This window comes from Leishmania braziliensis (assembly GCF_000002845.2).
Source record: "Leishmania braziliensis MHOM/BR/75/M2904 contig, possible fusion of chromosomes 20 and 34".
NCBI classification, from domain to species: domain Eukaryota; phylum Euglenozoa; class Kinetoplastea; order Trypanosomatida; family Trypanosomatidae; genus Leishmania; species Leishmania braziliensis.
Window position 1 is genome coordinate 913433 of NC_017947.1, and position 18325 is coordinate 931757.

The window sequence follows — 18325 nt, forward strand, 5'->3', positions numbered from 1 at the left end:
TGGGATGGTCAGAGGCGGGGAACGTGTATGTGTCTGACGAGGAGTGGTTTGCTCTGCGTCTCCTTTTCCCTCTCTTCGCACTCAGGCGGTTGGATGCTCAACTTCTAAAGTTTAACTAACATCCAAACACCTCTATCAATCCACAAAGACGGTTGCTGCGATGACAGATGGCGGCTCAGCGCTTCCTTAGAGGATGCAGAAAGTCGCCTGGGGTATTGCCGACTCTCTGAGCGGGATAGGTGGCGGTGGCTTCGATGAATGCGTGCCATTCCACAGCCCCTCCTCTTTCTTTTCTTTCTCGTTGGCCTTTGCGGCATGCTGACCCCGTGGCAGTCCTGCCGAGGGTAGCCCTCATTATCCCTACCGAGCACGCGCCTTTCTTTCTTTCCGCTCTCTGAACATCAGCGCATTCCTTAAAGAGTCTCTCGCGCGTGTGTTCGCCGCTTTCGTCGTTCCCGTGCGTGTGTGTCTGCACGTATGTGCCAGTGCGTGTCAGATTCCCCCTCCCCTCCCCTCCCCCGTTTAACACGGCTAGAAGTACAGAGAACAGAGAAGGAAACTAACGCACAAACGCACGCTGAAATGTACCACCGTTTTCAATCAACGCGGACGCATACGTCAATGTAGTGGAGGAGGCGTGAGGAGAAAAAGGAAAAGGGAAGGAGATGTTATCTCTCTTATCTGAGTCGCTGTCTTGTTTTTGCTGCGAATGCACTTCAGAGAAGGTCCCTGGCGATGCCGACCACCTTACTGTGATATCAGCGTCGAGTACCCGCTCTGCGCGTAAGACGGGAACTTGCGGCTTGCCCCCCCGGGCGCGGCTGTGCGGACTCTGGGTGCCGGTGGACAGGCCTGGGCTGGCGCTCTGCGGAAGAGGCGTACGGACATGATGACACTTGTACCGGCACACTACGCATTGTGCCGCCGATACAGCAAAGAATAGGCGCACCGCTAGTCTGTTACGCGCGCCCCTCATTCTCGTTTGCCTTTGGTCCTTGTGAATGGGAACACCGCCGCGAGGTAGACACGCTTAAAAAATCGGCAATGTCAGGGGGCCGACGCCAACTCTACGGATTACGTACCTGATCACCGGTTTCGGCTGACACGCTGCCATTCCTCGAAGGCGTGCTACAGAATGTGACGCGCTGATACTCATGCTTCTTCGCGGCCACCGCTCCACACCAAAAGAACAGGAATATTTAACTGACGAGACGACAGTCGGCCATCCTCACCCAGCTCTGCACTGCTGCCTATTCGTACTTTGAATTGCTGCAGCGGTGGGTGACTGGTAGTGACTGTATGGAGTGCAGATGGTGTGCTGCCTAACACGGAGCTAGCATTGTGGTACCGCCACCTCCGCCACAGCTTCCGTCTCTGCCCGTTTTTCAGCTATGCAGGCATTCAACCCGCCGCCATGCGCGGTATGCCACGCGAGACTAGTGGATCTCTCGACGCTCACTACACACCGCGTTTTGCGCGATGATGTTGCATGTAGTGATCTGATGACACACCCACCCTTACTCGCACTGTATGGGGTTTCTCCGTCGGGTGTATATGACGACTCTCTCTGTGCCTCTTCAGACCGATGGTCCATGCGCTCTTTGTGCTTAGGGACAAGCTTATGCGCGGGCTCCTTCCGCTTGACGCACCTACTTCTGTCAAGAGTGCGTGTTCAGGAGAAGATGGCGTGCCCTTGCCCCACCAGACTCATGTCAGCGCTCCACCTGTCGCGGCACATGTGGGCAAACCACCCAGACAAGCCCTTTGCCACGTCGGCGGAAGTGGAGGCTGAAGGCAGTGAGTCCCCTCCCCAGCGCAATGTCGTTCTGAAACGTGTCTCGGGATGCAGAAGGACGAGAACTATGCGCAGGCGCTGAGATGCACATCTGGCACGGTGTATCGCATCCAGAGAAGGGGCCCAGCGGTCTGAGGAGCACGCGTGATGGGCAAACAAGGCGCGAAGAGATCCACGCCGATCAACTCCAACGCGCATGCGTGCGAAGCATGTGACATCTTCTACATTCGACCAGGTGGCCTGATGGGGGACAGATGTGGGAGGCACGACGAGAACGCCCCGAATCATACCATTGGGCCCTCCAGACTCCCATGTGAGGAGCCTTTACCTCACATTACAAGATGCTGTGGCTCAAGGCAAGTGGAGAAGCATGGCATACAGGCAGAGCACCAGGTCTCCGAAGGCCCTGACCTGAGGCTGGTCAACCTCTTCCTCGAATTCACCGGACATGGACCTAGATCAGACCCATGTTATGCGCACAACAGACACCACCGCTGTGGTCCTCGAGCAGGAACCTGGATGCAGTTCGCTTGGATCAGGGCATGCAGTGCATCCAGGCCCGTCTGGCGTCGACTGCACAGCCTCTATGCGAAGAAGGGATGAGGAAGGACAGGTGACTGTTAGACGCAGGCCTTGATTCGACGGCAGGGACGGCTTGTCGTCCTGGACAAGCAGAGTGTAGCCGCAGCGCAGAGGGGGTCAGTGAGCTGAGATTCTGTACGCCTAGTTGTAGACTTCTTGGTGGTAGAAGGCTACGTTGCAGTGGAGAACAAAATTTTAGTATGATGTGCACGGCGAGGCAGAGTTCGCCAGAAAAGGGGAACCGTGTTTTCTCTTTTCTCTGATTTACTAAACCAGGCCGTAGGGATAGATGAAGGACTTGCTTCGCTGGCTCCTCACTACTTCTCACCAACTCGAAGGGGCGAGCTTCCTACTATCCCTCCCTCCCTGAAGCTCTTATGTTTTTTTTTTTTCCGTTTGTTTTCACACCGACGCCAATAGGTGTTGCAGCTGTTGTGCCTCTTTACCTGGTTCACTATTTTCTTTTTCCTTGTTCCTTTTGCCTTTTACCTTCTTTCTCTCTACGCTGTCCACTTGTGCATTCGCGTGTGCGCATACTAGCATCATTTGTCACCACTGAATGACGCTTAGCCACGCACGCGAACAGCTACTACTTGAGTGACACCATAATTGCTCACTTCGTCAGAAGAGAGAATCTGCGGTGACGCTGAAGTAGTGCGTCTGTAGATACCAGTCGCCGTTGCTCAGCGCTTGCATCTACTTACACCCAAACACACACCAACCCAAATAGGCACAACGCAATAGAGAGACCTTCTGTGCGTATTTTCCTCCCCATCACTATCAAATACACGTCTGATATATATATATATATATATATATATATTCGTTATTTTGCATCTCATTCCTGTCGTACTCAAGGAGAATACTCTTCACTTGTTTCTCTCTTGCCTCCTCTCCACCCCATCACCCCCGAGACGCAGTGCACGCTCTCTCTTTTATCCCTCCACGAACACGCCAACTCGTGCTACACGGACGCTTTTCTCTTTGTTGCTCGGTTAGGCGGAAGTTTTTGTGGATTGGGTTGTTCGAGTACGGTCAAGACGGCTTCGAACATTTTATGTGCGCGATAAGCGTCGGTTCCTTTTTCCCGTTCTCTTAGCACGGCGTAGTACTTGTTACGTAGTTCTCAATGGCGGAGGGCCCCATTCGCACTGCGGAGGCTCGCGACCTCACCCGAGTGGAGCGTGTTGGCACACACTCCCACATTCGCGGCCTCGGCCTCGATGACACGCTCGAGGCACGCGTTTCAAGTCAGGGTATGGTGGGTCAGATGGAGGCCCGGCGCGCGGCTGGCGTGGTTGTGCAGATGGTGAAGAAGGGAAAGATCGCCGGTCGATGTGTGTTGCTGGCTGGCGGGCCGGGGTCTGGCAAGACGGCCATTGCGATGGCCATGGCGCAGTCTCTTGGCCCCGAGACGCCTTTCACCATGATCGCTGGTAGCGAGATCTTTTCTCTGGAGATGTCCAAGACAGAAGCACTGACGCAGGCGTTCCGTCGCAGCATCGGCGTGCACATCAAGGAAGAGACGGAGATGATCGAGGGAGAGGTAGTGGAGGTGACCATTGATCGCCCCTCCACGAATCCCGCCGAGGCCCACCAGCGCACCGGCCAGCTGGTGCTTAAGACGTCCGACATGGAGTCTACCTTTGACCTGGGGCAGAAGATGATTGAGAGCTTGCAGAAGGAGAGGGTCCAAGTGGGCGATGTCATCACGATCGACAAGGCCACCGGTCGCATCAACAAGCTAGGCCGCAGTTTTGTGCATAGCAAGGATTTTGATGCCATGTCCGCGAACACGCGCTTCGTGCAGACACCGGAGGGGGAGTTGTCAAAGCGCAAGGAGGTGGTGCACACCGTGACGTTGCACGAGGTGGACGTGATCAACTCTCGCCAGCAGGGATTCCTCGCTCTCTTTGCCGGTGACACCGGTGAGATCAAGCCCGAGGTGCGCGAGCAGATTGATCAGCGTGTCGCTGAGTGGCGGGAGGAGGGTAAGGGTGAGATTGTTCCCGGTGTGCTCTTCATCGACGAGGTGCACATGCTCGATATCGAGTGCTTCTCGTGGTTGAACCGTGCCCTGGAAAGCCCGTTGGCGCCGGTGGTGATCGTCGCGTCGAATCGTGGCATTTCGCGGATCCGTGGTACCCAGTACAAGTCGCCGCACGGCATCCCGATTGATCTGCTGGATCGCATGATGATTATCACGACAAACCCCTATTCGCAGGAGGAGCTCGCTAAGATTATTAACATTCGGTGCGAGGAGGAGGATGTGGAGCTGACAGAGGACGCCTTTGCTCTTCTGACGACTCTCGGCCAGAAGACGTCGCTGCGCTACGTGCTGCAGCTCATCACGACAGCGAACATGGTCGCGCAGAAGCGCAAGTCGTCGACAGTCTCGGTGAATGACATTAAGAAGGTATACCTTCTCTTCATCGACCTCCGCCGCAGTGTGGAGCTGCTGCAGGATCACGAGAAGGACTTTCTTTTTGGCGAGGAGGATGCGCACGTGGAAAACTCGACTCGTCCGCGCGTAGGGGACGACGAGGAGGACCGCGGCACCGAGGAGAGAGTGCGGTAAGTCGTGTGTGTGTGTGCGTGTGTGCTGGCGCTCAAGAAGAAGGTGGCAGCCGCGAAGGGGCTGAGAAGCAGCTAAGGGAGACGCAGTCGTGATGACGCCGCCGCTCCTTTTTGTGTTTTCGCTTCCCTGGCGCTGCTTCCTCTTTGTTTACCTGGGAACGCCTCAGGTGTCTACATGGCATGCACGAGGTTCGCACTCACTTGCTCTTGCCCCTTCTCACTCTCGCCCTCTAGCTTGCGTATGAACACCCTGTAACGCCATTTATATGTATTTCCTTTTCTGACTTGTCGGGTGTGTCTGTAACGACTCCCCATAACACAACGCACAGCCTGAGAAAGATGGATGCTAAGAAAGAAGGACAGTCCTGACGAGCCCGAGTGCGTGTGGTTGCTAGGCTATATGCGAGGGATGTACCCCCTTCATTTGATGTGCCTTGGGGAAGACGAGGCGTGAGGGGCGTGAAGCGAGCGAGGAGGAGGGCAGGTTTTCTCCTCAAGGAGGCATTTTGGAGGAGGAGGGAAGTAGAATGGTGGTGGTTGTTGTGGCGTGCTCATCATATTTGCTTCGCTGCTGCTGTTCTCCCTCTCTTCCTGACCCTCACCCTCTGCATGTTCTCCTGTTGTGAAGGTGATCATTCACGCATGAGCGTGCTTCGGCGCCTCACTTTTCGGGTCCTCTCGCCTACACGGGGCTCTTCCTGTGTCCTTGGGCCTACTCTCCCTTCAGGGGTTTCTGTATGCGTAGACAAGCTTCTTTGCTCCTACATGTTGCACTCTTTTCTCCCCCTTCAACTGTGTTTGTTTGACTGTGGCCTCCTGAGGCTCTTTCCGTGTGTTCCCCGTCATATTCTGGACCTGAAGTGCATTATTTCTCGTTTGTGTGTGTGTGTGTGTGCGTGTGTGTGTGTGTGTCGATGGCAGCTGTGGACAGGCAGCTGCAGGCAAACGCTCACTCAGCCACGTGTGGCTGGCAGCTCACGAACGCTCTGTGAGGCACTCACAGGTCCATTGCATCGGTGTTTCTATTGATGTGTTGTGGTGGCCTCTACGCGATGGTTTGGCGACGGCCAGTTGCCGCTATTGGCGCCTCGCGGCCACTCGTGTCGCCTGCGTGTCTTCGTTTTATTAGTGGGGCTCTTCCATCGCCTTCGACGTCTGCGCGGCAGCATCAACTGCACATTGCCTGCGATGCCATCTACCGTAGCGGCACAGCGCGGGAGGCTCTACGTCAGGCGATACACGAGCCGTCGCACGAAAACGCCCTCCGCTTGCTTGAAGAGTTCGAAAAGGATCCCGGCGTCTGGCGCGACGAGGCGTGGGCCACCGCCTTCCAAAACGCCTCTTCACACCTGTCAAGGCAGATGGACCTTTTGCTTGTCCGCTTCGCGCAGTGGCATACGGTGCGCAAGGCGCCAACCAAGGTTGCAATGCACGCTCCATGGGACTGGTACCCACAGGCGCGTCTCATGCGCCGCCGCTTTATCTTCCACTACGGCCCCACTAACAGCGGCAAGACGCACGCTGCGCTAGAGGCGTTGGTACGGGCACGCAGCGGCGTCTACTGCGCTCCTCTCAAGGCGCTGGCGACGCAGGTATGGTACCGCGTAAAGGAACGCGTGCCGTGCGACCTGCTCATTGGTGACGAGCGCGTCTTTGACGGAGCCGCGGAGCACGTTTCATGCACGGTAGAGATGGCGCCGGTGGACGTGCAGGTGGACGTTGGAGTCGTGGACGAGATTCAGATGATGGCGGATCGCGACCGCGGCTGGGCATGGACACGCGCACTTCTTGGCCTGCCCGCGCGCGAGATTCACCTATGCGGAGAGGCTCGGGCATTGCCGCTCATTCAGAAGCTGCTCTACGCAACCCACGAGCGGAAGAGCTTGTTACTAGTGGAGCACAAACGTCTTGTGCCGCTGGCGGTGTTCCCGAGTCTTTGCTCTAGGCTGCAGCCGGAAACGGTGGAGAACGGCGACTGCTTCGTCTGCTTCTCCAAGAAGGAAGTGCTCGACCTGCGGGACAAGCTAAATCGTCTTCCTGGCGTGACGAGCTCCGCTATCTACGGCGTCATGCCATTCCAAGTGCGAGAGGCTGAGGCTGCACGCTTCAATCATGGCGTCGCCGAGTACATAAGCGCCTCCTCCACCTGCGTCGCCAACGCGAGAGACAACGCAGCAAGCCCCACTACCACGTCGCCGCGAAGCTCTCAATCTCGTGTGTCATCGCCGGAAGCGGCGATGCCCACAAAACACGTTCTTGTTTCCACCGACGCCATCGCCTTTGGTCTTAACATGAACATCGAACGCATCGTTTTCACCACACTGCGCAAGTTCGACGGCAACGGCATGATCGAACTGCCTGACGCGACTGTTCAGCAAATTGCAGGGCGCTCCGGTCGTTTTGGCCTCACTCGGCAGCATGCCGTGGGCCGCTGCACCGTACTGCACGAGCGCGACATGACAAAGTTTAGCGCCGCTATGTCTGCACAGCTGGCGCCGCTCGGAAAGGCGGGGTTGTTACCCACAGGTGACGTTCTTCAGCTCTTTGTCGAGCTGGATGCTGCCAAGGCGCGTAAGGCGAGTAAGGCAACTCTAGATTCAAATGGCGGATCGTTTTTCGAGCTCATGTCGAGGTTCGCTGCCTCGTGCACGGCGTCGGAGCACTTTTTTCCCTGTGACATTCATCGCTCTCTGCTGCGGCTGGCCGAGCTTCTCGAGCCGGTGCGCGATCTTTCCTTGGCAGATCGCATTCTGTTCTGTTATCTTCCGCTGAGCGATACCAGCGCGGCGTCGCTGCAGCTGATTGTGGCCTACGCCACCGACCACGCAGCGGGGAAACCAGTGACATTGCGGTTCGACGTTTGGTGCGCGGAGCTTATGAAGCAGGTTGAGCGAGGGGATCCGTGTGAGGAGGGAGAGACACCGCAGCACCGGAGGTTGCAGCAACGCTCTGCGAGAGAACTGGCTACCGAGCTCGAACGGTGTTTTCGACGAGCAGAGATGTACTGCTGGTTGTCCTGGCGTTTCGGCAAGACTTTTGTGGAGCGGGAGAGAGGGCTTGAGCTGAAGGCGTCCATCGCCGCTGCCTTGGCACGACTGAACGGGTCTGCGTGAGGTTGGAACTCGAGGTGTGCTGTGCTCGCCTCTCTTCTGTCTTCGTCGTGGCAACAAGTGAGGCTGTGAATATGTGAGGTTGCCCCCCTTTTGATCGAGGTGAGCAAGACTGAGGAGGAGGACCATGATACGCTCTGCACACGTTCCCGCTGGGCTGTGGAATTTGCCTCTTTCCCATTTGCGCCGTCATCAGCACTACGCAACACATTTTCTCTTACTCACAAGCGTGTACACCATCGTAACCCCCCAAACCCCGCTGCAACAGCAGCGAGCAGTTGCGGAGGCGGGGACAAGCGAATAGACGTGTGCTAAGAGCAAATGAGCCGGTTTGTGAAGTGGATCTTCGGTGCGTACCTTTTGCCCTGTAGACACGCGGTTTGGTGCGCTTGCGCGGCGCTCACAGCCGGTGTGTGCCTTCGTCTTCCCATTACAACTCTGCGGCATTATCGTCTCTGCTCCCTGATGAACTTGATTGTCAAATCACAGACACCGGAGCAGCCAACAGGCGTGGACTAGATCGCACCCAGTGGCTAGTATACGCACGCAGGCGCTGTCTGTGTCACTCCCCTACCTTGGCCACCTTTGCCTTTGCCCCCCTCTCTTGGCCCCCTGCCTCACTGCCGTTTTCCCTTGTGTTCCACTTGCGTTTGAGTGAGTGAGTGGGTGTATATCTACCCGTGTCAGTAAGCCACCCAGCGACAATACTTTAAGAGTTGTCGTAGTAGCCCATCCCTTCTTTGCTTTATTTTTCGTTTTCGTTTGCGTTGATGGTGTGTGTTGCTTCGTTTCTCCACACCAACGCACTACCACACGGCGCCCGCCTCTGTCTTTGCCGCCCATCTTTCGCTCCCGTAGCGGGACTTGCAGCGGTAAAATGGTTGGTGCGCTTCTGGTCTCCCCCATACATCTCTCGCAGAACCCTTCAAGGTTTGTTATTTTGTGTCTCTTTATTCTGCTCTGTACTTTCCTCTCCCCCTTTCGACCAATCATTATCATCTCTCTTTGCCTTTCGCTCATTGAACTTGGATCTGTTTCAGGACCTCTTTCCCTGCTCTTTTTACCCACGAAGCGGTGGTGTTGCCTCGACCCCTCCACGCTTACAAACTCCGTACGTTACGCAGACCTGTGCTCTCACTCTTCCTTTCCTCATCTCATCGACCTCTTCCTTTGTTTAATTTCTTCTTTCTTTGGTAGAAGAGCGAACGTCGGAAATGCGGGCACGGGTGCGACAGCTTTTTGCCAAGTCGGCGAAGGACCACTCTTGTCAAGAGCGCACTATCCAGCTCAATGACCCGCGCGGCCGCACCGACTTCTGCGACAACCGGATGTACAGCTCCCGGTACAACCTCTTCACGTTCCTTCCGCTAAATCTGTGGGAGCAGTTTCATCGCCCCATCAATATCTACTTCCTGCTAGTCGCGGTGCTGCAGTTCATTCCCTCTGTGGCGCCGGTCAGCCCTCTCACAACGATCTTCCCCATCACCGTCGCATTCCTCGTTAACGCCATGAAGGAGGGCATCGATGATCTGCGCCGCCATCGGCAGGATGCCGAGGTGAATGAGCGCGTCTACCAGCGCGTGCGGTCCGGCACACTCGAACTGGAAGAGGTGGTGAGTGCAAACATCCGCGTCGGCGACGTGCTCATTCTGCATCCCTTTGAGGTTGTACCGAGTGATGTGGTGATTCTGCTGACCTCGCACGATGACGGCAGCGCGTACATTACGACCGAGTCCCTCGACGGTGAGACCGGCTCAAAGCAGCGCTTCGCGATCTTGCATCACATGTTCAAGTACTCTCAGACCGCCGCCTCACCAGCACCATCGATGTCCCGCTGTTGTAGACCCACCTCCGAGTCTACAACAGCGCCTGGCAGCGACGTAGCCGGCGTTGGCGCCTCGGCAGCAAAGGCGATGGGAAAGTCCGCACAGGGGCCGATATGGGAGGGGAAGTGCTGCTGTGAAACAACCGAGGATCACAAGTTGCACTGCCTCCGCTACGCCTTATGCTCTCGTCTGGTGCTGCACTCGGAGGGTCCGAATGCGCAGCTGCACTCATACCACGGGACCGCCAAGGTGCGTGCACCGCGCAGCTCATCGCAGACCTGGGGGAAGATTCAGCCGCTGGCTTTAGGCCCAGGTAGCTCTGCTGGTGATGCGGTCAGAACAGGAGGCGCGGCACTAGAGGCGTTGCAAAGCTGTCGTTACGACCCCTTTCCTGCTTCAGCAGCGCTGCGGATATCTTCGGACTCGCCATGTGCGGACAAGGCAGTCATGGGCGACGCATTCCCGTGCCCTCCTCCTGCACCTATGATGTCACCACTCCCTTTCCGCCTTCGCGCGACGCGTACGCCGGAGTCACCGATCGAAGCCTCTTCTCCGTGTATCGCCTACGAGCACAGTGGCTTTCTTGAGTCAGTTGACCTGTCGCAGGCGAGCGCTCCCCTGCGCCAGCCCTCAGGTGAGGTGAAGGCAGACGCGCCGAACTGCTTTGACGGCCCCGAGAAGACTCTTTCCGTTTGCATCGATAACGTTGTGTACTCGTCAAGCCGCATTGGCAACACGCATTTTACCATTGCCTTTGTCGTCTTCACTGGTTGCGAGACAAAGATGAGCATGACGCGTAACGTGCGGCTGACGAAGTGTGCAACGATTGACCTTCGCTTCAACTACCTGACGATGATCGTCTTCCTGGTTCAGTTCATCCTAGTGTTAACCTGTGCCGTTATTTCCTACTGGCGTCCTAAGGCTCACGCCCCGCTCTGGTACCTTGGCGACTCGGTGGACCCGATCAAGTTCAGAGAGTGCTTTCCCCTCCTATCGCTGCGGTACCTGATGATGCTGTCGCCGATGGTGCCACTCTCCTTCAAGGTGATGGTCGAGATCTCTAAGGTGTATGTCAGCTACGTCATCCGCTGGGATGACGACATGCGCGCCGAGGATGAATCTGTCTCGGTAAACAACTCAGCTTTGGCCGAAGAGCTGGGGCAGGTCGAATACGTCTTTTCTGACAAGACGGGCACCCTCACGACAAACACCATGACCTTCCATGCCTTGGCCCTTGTCAACGACGCCGTCTTCGCGCGCACCGAGGGCACCATCGGGTCGGACCTGCACCACCCCCTAGCTGAGGTGGGCAAAGTCATCAAGGCAAGGATGGCACGCGGCCAGCAGGAGGACTACTACCTCATGCTCACGATGATCTTCTGCAATACGATCGAGCAAACACTGTCACCTCGGCTTGGCACCCGTAGCAGTGGGGTCAGCACAAACGCGAGCATGTCCTTCTCGAGCCGCTGGATGTCTTCATCACCAGATGAGGTGGCCCTCGTTGAGGGCGCCGAGCAGTGCGGCTTCTATCTGCGCCATCGCAGCCGCACCCATGGGTCGGTGGGACTTTGGGACGAGGCAGGGGCGTCCCTCGAGGTGGAGGTGGTGCTCACGCTGCCCTTCAGCTCCGACCGCGGCATGATGAGCGTATTGCTGCGCTATCCCGCTGTGGCAGTGATGAACCCAGAAGCAAAGCTGAACGACTCCGCCGACATCGCTGGCGAGAGTAACGCTGATCCATCCATGAACTATGTGCTACTGATCAAGGGCGCTGACGAGAAGGTGCTGCCGCGCTGCACCGACACTCACAGCAGCTCTCACCTCAAGGAAATCATGAATCGCCTCGCGCGCTTCTCGCGCGAAGGGCTGCGCACGCTCGTGTACGGGTACCGTATCTTGACGGAAGAACAGGTGAGGGAGGCCCTTCACCACTTTACCGCAGTAAAGGAAAGCTTTGCCGCCACTGCAACTCGCGAGGCGGAGCTGCAGCACATCTACGCTCGACTCGAGCGCGACTTCACCTACTGTGGCATTACGGCAGTGAAGGACGAGCTGCAGGAGGGAGTGCCACAGACTCTCGTTCAGCTTCGCCATGCCAATATACGGGTGTGGATGCTGACGGGTGACAAAACAGAGACGGCGAAGCAGACGGCGGTTGCGTGTGGGCTGCTGGCGACTGCCGACCACGTCGTCACGCTCACACCGTCGAGCGAAAATCTGCTTACCCCGACGGGGCACTTGGCCTACGTTTCAGCGAAGCTCTCCGAAGTAATGGAGCCTATGGACCAGGCGAAGTCCGCGGCGGAGATGACAGTGGTGACACGCTGGGAGAGGGTGCGCGGGTGGTGCCGCCGCTTCTTCTGGGAGAGCTCTGGACTCGAGGATTTTGTGCACGAGTTCACGCAGCCAGCGACATACGAGTGCATCCGCCCGGTTGACCACCCGCTCGCCACGCAGCTGCGAAGCGCCATTCAGGCTCACTATGGCCCAGTAAGCCCGAGAGTCAGAGACATGGCGCCAAGGGTGTGCGGTGCAGCGTGTCGGCAACCTGGCATGTACTTCGGCTCTGCCTTCACAATCTCCTCTCTTCCCAACACCTGCGGACTAAAGCGCCGCTACTGCGTTGTGCTGTCTGGCGAGACGCTCCGGCTGCTGGAGAAGGAGGATGTCATCTCACATGGTCAGAGTGCGACGGTGCGTCTCTTCCAGATGTGCCTGTTGCAGGCGAACACAGTCGTGTGTAGCCGCACCACTCCTTCTCTCAAGTCGTACATGGTGAATCTTGTGCGGCGCTCTGGCCACATCACGCTTGCAATCGGGGACGGCGGCAACGACGTCCCCATGCTGCAGGCGGCGCACGTTGGCGTCGGCGTGAAAGGGCGGGAGGGTAGCCAGGCGAAGCTCGCGTCCGACTTTGCGATCGGCCAGTTTCGCTTCTTGTCGAAGTTGATCCTCGTGCATGGGCACACCGCCTATCAACGCACAGCCATGATTGTGCAACAGAGCTTCTGGAAGACGGTGCTCATTGCGTGGGTGCAGGTGCTCTTCAACGTGTCCACCGACTTCTCTGGCGTGTCCTACTGGGACTCACTTAGCCTCACCTTGTACAATGCCATCCCCACTGTCCCCGTGACATTTTTGTGTGTGATGGACATGCCTCTCTCGCACTGGCTCTTATGCTCCACCCCGAAGCTCTACACCATGTCCCAACGCTGCCGGTACTTGAACGCCACTACCTTCTACGGCTACGTAGCCCGGGCGCTTCTACACGGCAGTATGGTGTACTACTTGTCCGTTGCGCTTCAGCACGGCACGGGGGCGATTATGGCGAATGGATGGGTACTCGACCGCGGCGGCGACTTTTACGCGCCGTACATTGCCGTCGTGACGGCGCACACGTACACAGTGTTGACCGAGTCGCACTCTATCACGATTGCGCACTGGTTCTGCTTTCTCTTCTCTATCTGGACGTGCTTCCTCAGCTTCTGGCTCTACGCACGCCTTCCGGCCTTGTCGAATAGGACCTTCTCGGTACTACTCACGAGTCCATCCTTTTACTTAGTATACTTCGGCTTACTTACCGCCGTGTGTGTCTCGCTCGCCATCTACGCCATACCAAAGGCTCTCTGGTTCCCCGATGCCCTGCAGCTGGAGCGGCTTCTGCTGGCGCATTTGCGGCAGAGGCGTGTGTGGCACAGCAGCACGCCAGTCCGCGCTCTCCGCACCTTCTTTCAGGAGGACAATCCTTCGCAGTTTTGGAAGTCGGTTTCGCTCTACCACGCACTGCGCTGCTCCCCGCCTCCGCGGCAGACCTTTACGATCTCGGAAGATGAGGATGGGGAAGCGGAGGCCTCGCTGATATCTGTAACGAGACGAATTCGTTCCTCTCATGTGTGGAAGAGAGCCGGAGAGACGTAGATACACTCGCTGATCAGGATTAATGTGCCATGTCCACTCGTCCTCGAAGCCGAGCCGCAACTACCGTCGTCGTTTGCGCGAATACAGCGTTTGCCCCCTTCTGATTGACAAAGGGGGACTGGGGTGCACGTATGTGGCCTTGGTGCTACACAGGTCTCTGTCTCTCCTTGATTTTCCTTCTTGTTGCGACATTCTTCCCCCCTAGCGGAGGGAAACAGAACAGACACGCATGTGCGTCTCTCCTGACAGGAGTGGAGGTCGTGCTATCGTATCATTGTTGAGTCCACGGTGAATGCAAAGCGAAGCGGAACGTCGTTCCTCTCCTTTGCATGCCTTCATATACAATCCTTGCTGGTCTGTAGCTGTACACGCGTGTGCGTGAAGGGTGGCGTGGAGGGGCAGAAGGAGGGAGGGCAGGGTACTCTGGATGTTGCGCTCTCCACTCGTTGTATGCCTATAGGCGTGCACGTGCGCGCGTGTAGCTTGGCGCGTCCAGGCGCTTTTTCTCATTCTCGATATCGCCTCACCCTCTCTAGCCTTTCCTGCATCTTCGCCATTCGATATTCGTGTGGTGGTGGTGGTTTGCTCTTGCTCCCTCGCACCGTTCAGAGTTGCCTAGATCACCGACGGAGAAGGACATAGCGGCGCAAGACAGCCGAGTCAATACGACTACCCGAGATGGCGACCAAGGGACACGTTGTGCGTCCTTTCGCTCTCCCTTCGTGCGCCCGCGGTGCCCCATGTTCGTGAGTCGGGCGAGCTTGTTTGCAGCGTCCCACAGGCAGTCTGTGTGGTGACCATGTACTGTTCAGAAGTCAGACGACGTGAAGTGCGCGCCAGATGGTGCAACAAGAGCTTCATCACTCCCCGATGCGGTGATGAATGCGTCTGCTCCACGGCGAGCAGCGCCTAACTTGGCGTGTGGCGCCTATTATGCGCTGACTCCCTGCCGTTTATATTATTTCTTCTTTTTTTTTTTTGCGTTGATTCTATCACGTATTCTCTCTGCCCCAACGTGCGGAGACGAGTGCGGCACGGAAACCAAAGATCAACGAGCATCCTTGCTGGGTAAAGCATTGGGCGCAACCCATTCCCCTGTTGAGGCCTTACAGTCACCGCCGTGCGCCACAGTCGGCGCGCTGGATGCTGCAACGATTGTCGCCCAGTGCCGCTCCTTGACCCCACCTCCCTCCCTCGAGGCATTTTTCATGCCTCTTGAATCCTTCGCGCCGCTGCCACCGCTGCTGACTATTTTCTTTTTTTTTTTCCTTTTGAATTTTTTTTGTCTGTTGTATTCTTGCTGTTCTGGGTGCTGTCTCTCTCTCTCTTTCTTTGCCTGTGTTCTTCTGTCCTGGGGTTTGGCATGTCTGCGTGTGCGCGCACTTCATTGTGCATGTCGTTACTCAATTCGCACCCTTCCCGATATGTTTGCCATCATCTTGAGGAGTGAACAGGACGTGAAACGACGAGGCGGCCTCGCTTCTACGTTTTGAACCCGCCGCGATCTGGTGGCGAGAGGGGGCGGGAGAGGATTAAGGCGTTGTGGTGCCGACGCTACGGAGGATGCATGCCGCCCTCCTCCCCCCCCCCCCCCCCCCCCCCAGGATCGAGCGGAGGGACGTATTTCTACTCACAATTGGCGTCGCCGTTGCAGGCTTACCGGTCCCCTCTTAGAAGTACGGTTTCTCTGTTCCTCTTTCTCCCTGCTTTCTCGCTTCTCCTCCTCTCCGGTGTTTACACGCCATCACTTGCCTATCACCGACGATTTTTTTACCATCACCTCCACGGATACTGCATACGTCAGTGCTTTTTTTGATTTCTTGTGTTTCTTCTTAACTCTTGTCACAACCTCCTCTCCTTTTCTTCTCATCTTCCCTTCCTGTGACTGCATGCTGCGGTGTTGTTGTTCTCATCTAGTCTAGACAGAATGCGACTCAAACTCCCGATCACGTCTGGCCGTCGCGCCGCTGTGGTGCTGTCCCTGCTTCAGCTCATTCTTGTCCTCATCGTAGCACACGCGGCGGTGGGGAGCGCACAAAGGATTCCCACGAACGATAGTGAGGACGTGGTGCCGGCGGGGAAGCCAGACGAGAGCCTTGGCGCCTCTGGCTGGGTGTCGCTCATTGTTGTCGACTCCGTCCTCTTGCTGTTTGCCGCCCTCTTTGCTGGCCTGACGCTGGCGTTGCTCGGCCTCGACACCCTTTCGCTCGAGATTATTGCGGACAGCGGCTCCGAGCCGGACAAGACGTACGCACAGAAGATTTTGCCTATCCGCCACCTCGGTAACCAGCTCCTATGCACCCTTATTTTGGGCAACGTCATGGTGAACACTCTCATCGCGCAGATCACCGACTCGCACATCCACGGCTGGGTGGCTACGGTAATCTCTACCGCGCTGACAACATTCGGTGGCGAGGTGATTCCGCAAGCCCTCATGTCAGCGCACGCGCTGCAGGTCGGCTCCAAGTCGGCACCGCTCGTGAAGTTCTTCGTGTTCATCTTCTGGCCTGTCTGCAAGCCGCTGAGCATGATTCTTGACAAGTTCATTGGCAAGGACCCTGGTCAGATTTACGAGCGCAACGAACTGAAGAAGCTCATGTTCATGCATGCCGCCCGCAGCGCCGAGTCCGGCATCGGCGCTGGCGAGGTCGATTTGATGGTTGGCGCCATGGAGCTGCATGAGAAGACGGTGATGGAGGTGATGACGCCGGTGAGCGATATGCTGATGTTAGAGGCAAATGAGCGGCTGAACGAGGAGACGATTCAACTCATCTCCGACCACGGCCACAGCCGAATCCCGGTGTACCAAACCACAAAGAACAACGTCATTGGCGTGCTGTTCGCAAAGGACTTGCTCATGGCCAATCCGCAAGAGAACACGAAGGTGCTTTTGCTGGTGAAGTTCTACAACCGCCGCTGCCACGTTGTGGCCTCTGAAACAAAGTTGATCTCGATGCTGAGGTACTTCCAGACGGGGAAGTCGCACATTGCCCTCGTACAAGAGGTGCAGCAGCGTCCCTACGGAGACCCGTACTACGAGGTGAAGGGTCTTGTGACCATGGAGGACATCATCGAGGAGCTCATCCACAGCGAGATCTTTGATGAGTACGACATTGGCCCACATCAAATTCAGCACACAGCACTTGCCAATGCCTCTAGTCTGTCAAAGCGGCAGGTCGGCCTCACATCCAAGTGTTCGCGGCGCGTCCACCTTAACCACAACGAGCTGCGTGCTGCTGCTCTCTTTCTCTGCGAGTCTCTGTCCGAGCTCAGAATGGAGGATGTTTCGGCGCTGATGCAGGGCATGGAGGAGTGCACCACTGTGTACCGCGTCCGGGCACCAAAGGACTCACGTGGCATGGCGGACGACGACAAGCAGAACGTGTGGCTTTATCGTGAGGGTGTACCGTCGTCCGTGTTCACCCTCGTCGTATCGGGTCGTGTTGAAGTTTTTGCGGGAAAAGAGCCGATTGCGCTGGAGATGGGCAGCTGGTCACTGCTGGCGACCGATGCACTGTCGTCTGACCTGTTTGTTCCCACGTTTAGCTGCCGTGTTGTTCAGGACTCGACGGTCATGCAGATCACGCGGGAGGCCTACGTTGAGATGCTGCTCATTTGCAACAATCCTGTGAGCGACACCTCGAGGACCACCTCGTCAGCAGCGAATATGAATCACCGAGCGTCCCTGGATTCCATCTAGGAGCAAACAGTAAATCCATTCGAGTTGGCACACTGACTTCTGCTAGGCCTTCTCCATCTTCACACGGTCGCACAAGCGTCAATGCTCCCTTTTTTCTTCCCCTTTGCCTCTCGAGTTCTTGTCTTCTACTCTGCGCATGTATGCATGCACCACGTGTGTCCATCTCACTGTTCGCCTATGTGAGTTTGCACATACATATAAGCACATTTCGCTGTGCCGTCGCCGTCATCGTCTTTGCCTTCCTCTTCTTCAATGCAGTGCCGCAGCCTTTCAGTGTTTTTTTTTTCTTCTTCTCCTTACTCTGTCCTAAACCACAGCGGTCTTTCCTACTCGCATTCACCACGAATGACGCTCGCCCATCCTCGATCGACATTGAATGTGAAATTCCCCATTACGAGAAGGGGATAGTAAAAGGAGGAGGAGGAGGAGGGGGAGAAGGGAACTGTGCCTAATAACAAGTAGCTGGAGGTGGGCGGCGAGGGTGTAGAGAAGTCGCGGTGTGTTGGATAAGAAAGAGGGCAGAAACGAGATGAGCACGACAAGAAGCCAGAATTGACTTCTGATGGTGTACGGCTTACATCTTTTCAATTTTACTCCCCCTGGCGCTCTCCTTTCTTTGCTCGTTCGTCTCTTTCTTGTTCTGCCCGACTCTGTCGCACGTATTGTTGCGCACGTGTACACGAGAGCGTGGAATAATGAGGGGAGAATTGGATGGAGTGAGGCGAGGGTGTGGTAAAGTACGCAGCTGTGTGCGCTTGCGTAGGGTGTGAGTCGCTCCGTTTGTGAGCGTATCAAGTGAATAGTAAAGCTGCTA

The 18325-nt window shown here is 56.5% G+C and overlaps 5 protein-coding genes across 5 annotated transcripts; all 5 read left to right on the forward strand.

Moving 5' to 3' along the window:
* Positions 1–3506: 3506 nt before the first annotated feature.
* On the forward strand, positions 3507–4955 carry LBRM_20_2170 (putative ATP-dependent DNA helicase; the record flags this gene model as incomplete). Its single annotated transcript, XM_001564448.1, has 1 exon — positions 3507–4955. The coding sequence occupies one exon, from the start codon at positions 3507–3509 to the stop codon at positions 4953–4955; it is 1449 nt and encodes a 482-aa protein (XP_001564498.1).
* A 1051-nt stretch (positions 4956–6006) lies between these two features.
* LBRM_20_2180 (putative RNA helicase) lies at positions 6007–8067 on the forward strand (the record flags this gene model as incomplete). Its single annotated transcript, XM_001564449.1, has 1 exon — positions 6007–8067. The coding sequence occupies one exon, from the start codon at positions 6007–6009 to the stop codon at positions 8065–8067; it is 2061 nt and encodes a 686-aa protein (XP_001564499.1).
* Positions 8068–9278: 1211 nt separating this feature from the next.
* LBRM_20_2190 (phospholipid-transporting ATPase-like protein) lies at positions 9279–13811 on the forward strand (the record flags this gene model as incomplete). The annotated part of the gene is made up of 1 exon (XM_001564450.1): positions 9279–13811. One exon carries the CDS (start codon positions 9279–9281, stop codon positions 13809–13811), a length of 4533 nt encoding a protein of 1510 aa, XP_001564500.1.
* Positions 13812–15019: 1208 nt separating this feature from the next.
* Positions 15020–15304, forward strand: LBRM_20_2200 (hypothetical protein, unknown function; the record flags this gene model as incomplete). Its single annotated transcript, XM_001564451.1, has 1 exon — positions 15020–15304. The coding sequence occupies one exon, from the start codon at positions 15020–15022 to the stop codon at positions 15302–15304; it is 285 nt and encodes a 94-aa protein (XP_001564501.1).
* A 434-nt stretch (positions 15305–15738) lies between these two features.
* Positions 15739–17511, forward strand: LBRM_20_2210 (conserved hypothetical protein; the record flags this gene model as incomplete). The annotated part of the gene is made up of 1 exon (XM_001564452.1): positions 15739–17511. One exon carries the CDS (start codon positions 15739–15741, stop codon positions 17509–17511), a length of 1773 nt encoding a protein of 590 aa, XP_001564502.1.
* Positions 17512–18325: the final 814 nt, after the last annotated feature.